Below are 8,066 nucleotides of genomic sequence, written 5' to 3'. Positions count from 1 at the left end.
GCCTTATGTGTGTGTTAAATACAGAAATGGGACACATAACTGAGAGTGCGCCTTTTACTATGGTGCGCCTTATGGTCGTGAAAATACGGTAATTACAATTGAATTGTCTTTGGGTTTAGCTGAACATTTGGGTCCTCAGATCTGTCCTTTACACCGCCCTGTCCTACACTGCCGTTTTGTGATATTTATAAATACCTCCACCAAGCTTTTCTTATGTCGACTTGTGTAAAGAACCATAAAACACCAGTGGAAACTGGCAAGCATGGACATCTCCTAAGAAAGAAATACAACATCCCTGCATGCTGCAGTCTGGCTCTCAGGGCATGTGCCAATAGCTGCGTGTACTGTATAAACCAGACCAATATCTTCTCCATCTAAAGACATGTTGATTAAATCATTTTATTATAAAGAGGCTGTCGTTGTTTTAAAAGGCAAGAACATAGAATGGTCTGTATACTTTGTTTTATTTTATATATTTTATTGGAAAAAGAGAGAAAGGCATCAGCTGTCAAATTACCTGTCTTTCTTCTTTGTGGCAAAAGCTCCATATTTACTTTGTAGTTGTATTTAACTTATTAGTTGTATTTAACTTATCAGTGTAATCACAGTTGACTATATATATATATATATATATATATATATATATATATATATATATATATATATATATATATATATATATATATAGTCATCTAAATAGAAATTTTAGATAATATTTCTCAAAGTTGATTGCAGTTCTCCTACACAACTACAAAACATTTCAGGATCATGATCTCTACATATAAGATGTATACATCAATAGACTATGGGTCAGATCTTCAAATATTGTAAGGACCAGTAAATGGCAGTTACTATGTTTTTGTGCATCAAATAGGTGGCTGTGTTGCATTGGATCTACAAAGATTAATCACACAAATTTTAAGACCTCCAAACCGGTTTGGTTCTGCCTTATTAAAAAGAGCAGTTTGCATGTCCTACAGGTAGTTTGAGAGTGGCTGTAAAAGAAAGATCAGTTTCTAACTTTCCTGTTGTAGGTAATGATACCTACTTGAAAAAAAATGATTATATTGTTAGAGGCGAATATTGGTCATGTTAACCTTCATTGCAAAAACAATCTTGAAAAAAGTAAAATTTTCTTAAATTAACTGTATTTCGCCTTAATTTGAGCAGGTAAATAAGATGATTTGCCAACAGAATTTTTTTTTTCTCTTAAAATAAGATAAATAGATAATATGCACTTGAAATAAGACAATAAAATTGTTTTTCTTATTTTAAATGTAAATTGTCTTGTTCAATTGGCAAATTGTCTCAGTTTCCTCCACAGTTCAAGAAAAATGTGCTTATTTTAAGAAAAAAGTACTTGCATATTTTGCTCTGTATTTCGTGTAGGATTCACAGCAAAGCTTCCTTTCTTGCATTGGCCTATAGTGGTTAGAGCAGTGCGCTTATGCTCTGAGAAAGTTGCAAGTACCCCCGTTCAATCCCCACAGCATCCACTCTGGGTTCCTGAGGAAAACCCTTAACCCCACACTGTTCCCTGGGTGACACACAAGGGCAGCCCACTGCTCCCCAAGGGGCTGGGTGAAATGCAGAGAGGGAATTTCCCCATTGTGATACAATACACATTACATTAACTCATTTGGAAACTTTGTGGTTGGTTTGTGTGCTGACAGCTGCAGTTTTAGACTTTTGAGGAAACCAATCAGAGCAGAGGTTCATTTTTTTTCTGTTGCACATAAATAAGACTGATTCAAATAGGAAACACCCTGACCTGGTGTCGCTTTAGGTTGAATATGGGAGTATTGAGAATGTCAAACTAGTTATAGTTAGGAATTAATTTTCCTTTCAAACCTTACTTTCAAACGTGCTAGAAAGCCACAGTTGAGTTTCAGATTTAAAAAAGCTCACTTTTCATGTGGTAAATATTTGCATATCCTCAACCTATAAGTTTGCATGGTTTTCATTCAAACATAACCTGCATATTAATGAAGACACTCATACAAAAAAGACTGCCTGATGAATTGCAAACGTAAATTACTTTGCAACTTTTTGAAGATCTGCTCTGTGCATAGAAACTGGGTTGCACGTGTTGTAAGACATGGAAAACCTTTTGAAAATATGTCCCTGTGTGATCTTAAGATTGACTCACCCAAGTACTCTGCCAGTCCTCCATACATCTCCTCTGGATTGTAAAACTCATTCTTTTTGGGAGTAATTGTAGTGCCATCAGTTTGCATGACCACTGTACCGTTCCAGTCATATGCTCCAACTGCTCCCAGTAACAATCCGTTCTATGGGAAACAACACAGACAATGTAAGAACAAATGGGTAGGCTATAAGAGACCAGGGGCTTCTAAACTGATTTAACACCAGCTTCAAGAAGTACTTGCATATTAAAGGAGCCAAAAAATAAAGGTAATAGAGAAATATATATATAAAAAGTTTAAATTACAGATGCACAGTGCTTTGCAAAATTGTTTATGCCGTTGACCGCTTAAATACCTGGTCAACCAAATGGTTTACCATTTGCTGAACTTTATATTTGTATTTTTCATTGTAGAATGTTTACTGTTGTGTTTTTTTTTTAAGTAGACAAATTTAAGATCTGTCCAGGGACAACAGATGAAAAATAGCCTTTTGGCTAATTCTGGTGCATTTACAGGAATGCCTTTTAATGTACACTGTCCCTGTCTAATAAATAAATAAATAAAATAAGCAAAATGGAGTTTGGAGTTTGACAAGGCAGTCAAAGAGTTTAATTCTTTCCACATTTAACATTAAACCCATAAACTAGAGCTCATATGTTAGGAATTCCTGTTACAAACCCAAAAAGTGATTCATGATTGTTAAGTGAGAATCATGGATGGATTTCACCTTTTTTGTACAAATACAAATATGAAAAGTATGACATGCTCCCGACATCAAAGCCCCAAAACAGAAACTAGTGCAAGGTTCCTCAATTCTGGTTTCAGAGGTCTCCGTTTCAAAACACCTTAGTCAATCAGGCAATCAGGACTCAAATTGTAGCCTCTACCCCCTGTTCTTAGATCCTATCTCTTCACCTTTTGCAGGGTCAACAGCTGAAACACTATCCAGAAGGAGGAAAGGAGATTTGGCCTGCTTTGTTAAATCTGAACAGACCCCAGTCTGACTGACGTCATTACATGACGGAATGAATGATTATTGGTAAAATTGAGACTACAGCCTTCAGGAAAAGCACTACAGAAATACAAAAGCTAACCAGATGTAACAAACAGCTGAAGCTTTGCATTATAAAACCCATAACATATGCATATGAGGACATTAGCATGAATCATAAAGAATACACAAGAAGAAAATCATGTAGCTTCAGTAAACTCGCTGTGCCAATATGCCCTGTAACGTAAAGGATTGTGGGCAGCTGTATAGCTCCTAGCAGTGGCTAAGAATGTCAGGATGGCCCCTATGTTAAATGAATGACTTAGACAAATTTTATTGTAATTATGTAATCACAAAGTGTATCTAAAACGAAATTTCAATGCATACAGCTTTTCAACAGTGAATGAGCATCTTACAGCAGTGAAATGAATAGGCGCTAGAACGCATACTGCTCTAAATCCTTGTTCCTTTCTTGCTACCAGTACTATTAGGACAGAACTTATTATGTCAATTGTGGATGCACTTCTGGGATGGATTATATGTCCTTAACCATTTGAGGTATTCAGATTGATTCAGCGCTTGCCTGCATCCCGAGGGGGTAATTTAGCCATTTGATCCAGGTGTAGAAGCAGAGACACATGTACGAGACGCAAAACACCGGACCTCCAGGACTTTAATAGAGGAAATCTGAGAATGAGTAATACATTTCCTCCAGCATTCAACCTTATTTGTTTAGAAGAGTCAATCTGTCTGTCATGTAACATTAACTGTTCTCTAAAGCAGCGGTCCTCAATCTTTTTTGCACCACGGACCGCTATATCTCAGACATATGGGGGGGGGAGATTAAATACGATCAAGTAAAATGATACGACTGGCATAAAATCAAATACCAACAGCATAAAAATGAAACAACAAGCCAGTCCCATCTAGGAGACAATGACATACGAAGTGTGCTCCTGATGTTCAGTCTGCTCTGTAGCTTTGTTTTGGAAGGCTGAAAATCCCGCTTCACAAAGATAGGATGTTATAGATAGGATGAGCCTTGAACTGAATTAACCTGTGTCAAGAGGCACAGATGCACCGGCTGATGTAATTGGGATAGAATACCGCAATTTTTTAAATATTTTTCAAAATAAAACATCCCTCAGACTGATCATCGATAAATTATATATATATATATATATACTTTTTTCTGTGCAGCCAGGTACCAAATGACCGACGGACCAGTACCGGTCCGCGGCCCGGTGGTTGGGGACCACTGCTCTAAAGGACTCTGAGGGTCAGGGAGTTAATAAACAAACAGCATAATGAAAACTGAGAGAAACCCCACGTATAAGAGTGGGGGCAACTCTTTCAAATCACAAATTTTAACTCAGAGAATTTACCTTGTTGACATTTAACTATTTTTGTTTAGCTTTTGCTGTATGCTGGTGGTTGTAGTCTTGCTCTATCTAAGTCATAGCTCTCTTACAGCCAATCCTAAAGGAGCTTATCAGAGCAGCATCTCTAGAACATGATGACTTACACAACTTTTGTCATTTTGAGCATATATATATGAGATCTAATTAGAGTAGGTGGGGTCAAATCAATCATAATTGAGATAGCTGGTCACACTGCATTAGGGAAGAACTTCAGTGAGTCACACTATGGCTGCTGAAGTGTGTTCAGTAGCATGTTCAGTCGTCATTTGCATAGCTTATTTTGTCTGGCTGTATTGAGATGAAAGCACCTCAAGCACTATTGTGGGGTTGGGGGTCAAGTCAGGAAGAGGAAGAGGAGATGTAGGATCTTGTTTGTTCTAAACCGCTGCAGGAAATACCTATTGAATGAAATTTTGTAATCTGTGAGGGAGGAAAATCAACAACCACATGATTCAGCTTCCCAAATCATCATCTGTGTTTTTTATATCTTGTGTTTCTTTAATAGTCTGATGCATTCAGTCAAAACAGCATCTGTCTGTGCAGAGTGGGCTGAGGAATCTGGCAATTCTATGTCCACAGTCATATTTAGATAACAGTTAGAGAATGTTTGACTTTTAATAGAGCATACATTTTGTTTTTAATATTCAGACCTGGATGTTTAGATTTTGGACTTACTTTAGAAGCATGGGCGCTAAATCCAGTTTGGGACATTTCCATCTCAAAGGAGGAGGTATGATTTCCAGATGTAGCTGAAGAAGGATAGAGCATATTGGGTTGAATGCTACATAGATAAACAGCACAAAATTAATCTATCGTATAGTGAAAATACAGTTTCACAAAAATATGTTCATGTTAATGATAACCTCCAAACTAAAAAAGAATTAAGGATCAGAAGTGCTTCATGAACATAAGTCTTAATAAGTGAAGGTGCCTTTTACAAAATGCTTAAGAAAAAAATCCACAAATACATTGCATTCTAGTTGCAGATCATGCATAATTTGTATGACATAATGAAGACGTCTGTTAGCATGAAAATAGCCATGATGCTCCAGTTATATTAGCTAAACCTGTTCTTGTTACATCTTAATGTTGGTTTTCAAATACCTAACTAACTTGCAGTGTACTGCATGCAAAGCTAATTAGGTTTAATTTTTGGATGACTGGCAGCCCTCATCTTTTTTCCACATCCTTTTGCAACAGCTCTGTTGCTACAGACACCGGAGGTCTGGTCAGCAGCTGTGTGGGTACTGCAATCCCTTGTTTTTGCTGCACTGCACCTCAAGTTTGACCTCAGCCTCAAGCCATGGTTAAAAGTATTGTTGCACCGATACCGATACCAGTATCGGACGAGGCCCAGATACTGCCCTAAAATGGTGGTATCGGTATCGGCGAGTACCAACAAATAGGGTTCCGATACCATTTTGAGAGCCATAAGTTTATTCAAATATTGTCACCCACTCCTGGTAGGCAATAAAAACTCTTTATTTTTATTATCCAGTAGAACTTTCTATTAAAAAGTTCTACTGGATTCACTTTGTATTAGATTTTTTCCTGCTTCACAAAGGTAGGCAGCAGCTTGACAAAGCCATGATGGCAATTATTTTACATTATTATGGTATCGGTATCGGCCGATACCGCACAGCCAGGTATCGGGTATCGGTATCGGGGCCAAAAAATGGCATCGGCGCAACACTAGTTAAAAGGAATTGAACCTAATTATATTAGTTATTAGAAATAATACTTGATGACCAAAAAAGAGACTTTATTAAAAAGACTGATATTTATTTTCTGTAGATGTAACTTCATGTAACTTTTGTCAATATTTGGATGAATTTCGTAAATTTTGTCAAGCTATCGCATTAAAGTTACTGGGCATATGTATAACGATAACTAGTTAAACTTGTTAGATACTTAATTTTCATTTTACCTTCCAGAGCAAAAATCTTTTTCCCCAGTGTATCTGCAAAGTTCTCCAAAACCACCTCATCAGAAACATTGAAAAAGTGATCAGCCGTTGGTTCACTGGATATTGACTTAATCTCTTTAATAAACTTCTGCACGTCTTCTTCACTTTTATTTTCCCGATTGTAGTATCCCAAAACCTGCAAAAATAAAAAATAGGTTTGACTCTATAATCAGATTTAGTAAAAAAAAAAAAATCAATAACAAAAGGATTACATTTTAAAAAACAGTTGTAACCATTGAGATTATTTAGGTGTTTGTTTGTCAAAACTATATACGTTTGTGAGTAAATGATCAGAAATGTTTGAGAACTCAAATATGAGATTTGTACCCACAGCAATACCAAACCTCTCGATGCCGTCGTTTTCACACTCAGAAATCACATTTTGTTGTAGGTGGAAGTCATGTGATTCTCCATCTGTCACGATCACCATGACTTTCTTGGCATCAGGTCTTGCACCTCTCTCTGGTGTGAAGGCCTCCTTCCTAATTTAATACAAAATTAAATATGAATATATAAGAAGTATATTAAGGGTTTACTTTCAAAAGAGTAAGACTAAGAGTCTTTGAATACCTTTTTTTTATTTTACAATGTTTGCAGCTGCCTGGAAGCCCACTTTAAAATGTACAATGTCCACTTGTTAACATACAATACAATATAATATAAGTATTATTTTTATTTTTTTATTATTATTATTTTGACCACAGACTGGCCCATTAGGCATTGATGGAAAAATGATAAAGCCTATGAATGGAAATAAACTTTTTTTATGAGTAGAGCTTGCAAAATGTCCTCTTGATGTACATCTATCTGTCTAAAAAGCTAAACCTACAGTAACCTAACAGTCCTGTTATTCTGCACAAAGACAGAAACCTAAATGCTTCTTGTTCCAACTGGCAGATTATGGCTGAATATTTTTACAAGCTGTCTAATCACATCAGGGCAAAATGGTGGGTAGGATGAACAAAGCGTAGTCTATGCCTGGACTTTCTATCCCCTGCTCTTCTGTCTCTCTCTCCTGTTTTTTTTTTTATAGTTCCCAGATACTATGGTGACAAAAAGATGTATTAGAATAATCAGTAATCAGTAATAAAATGGATATTTTACTATTGTTTTTTTTAAATATTTAAAAGTTGTTGTTTGCATCGCTGATACACACTTAATATGTGTCCCGGAAGCACGATCCGTTCAGTGCATGCGCGAATTCATATACATCCGGGTGTCCATAAATTATGTAATTATGGTACTAAAACTACTGATTTCCATCCTTAACACGCTAAAGAATAATAATACACATCTGTAAAAAGAAAAAAAATGACGATTTTTATGCTTTTTACATTTTCTTCGTTAAACTGCTTCCTTCATCATCAGGCATGCCAAGAATTGTCCAGCAAAATATGATTAAACCATGTTTATCTGCATTTTAGTTGTTTCTTTCTTTAGATACACATTATATTTTAGTACATTTACTATTTTTGGGGAGGGAAACCGTAATTTAGGCATTTTTAACAAAATAAAGTCAAGGACGACCCGGATATATATCT

At 36.2% G+C, this 8,066-nt stretch overlaps 1 protein-coding gene across 1 annotated transcript in view; it reads right to left on the bottom strand.

The window, feature by feature from the left end:
• Nucleotides 1–8,066, bottom strand: part of itga1 (integrin subunit alpha 1) — a 63,494-nt gene that overhangs the window by 21,924 nt on the left and 33,504 nt on the right. Inside the window, exons 8-11 of the mRNA XM_015381488.1 lie at nucleotides 6,857–7,007; nucleotides 6,487–6,661; nucleotides 5,235–5,308; nucleotides 2,150–2,291 (exon numbers count right to left, since the gene is read on the bottom strand). Of these exons, the coding sequence (XP_015236974.1) occupies nucleotides 2,150–2,291; nucleotides 5,235–5,308; nucleotides 6,487–6,661; nucleotides 6,857–7,007 (542 nt within the window). The remainder of the gene's footprint in view (nucleotides 1–2,149; nucleotides 2,292–5,234; nucleotides 5,309–6,486; nucleotides 6,662–6,856; nucleotides 7,008–8,066) is intronic.

Source organism: Cyprinodon variegatus, unplaced genomic scaffold (assembly GCF_000732505.1).
Source record: "Cyprinodon variegatus isolate N-32 unplaced genomic scaffold, C_variegatus-1.0 Scaffold234, whole genome shotgun sequence".
Classification (NCBI taxonomy): Eukaryota; Metazoa; Chordata; class Actinopteri; order Cyprinodontiformes; family Cyprinodontidae; genus Cyprinodon; species Cyprinodon variegatus.
This window is presented reverse-complemented; position numbering and strand designations above follow the sequence as displayed.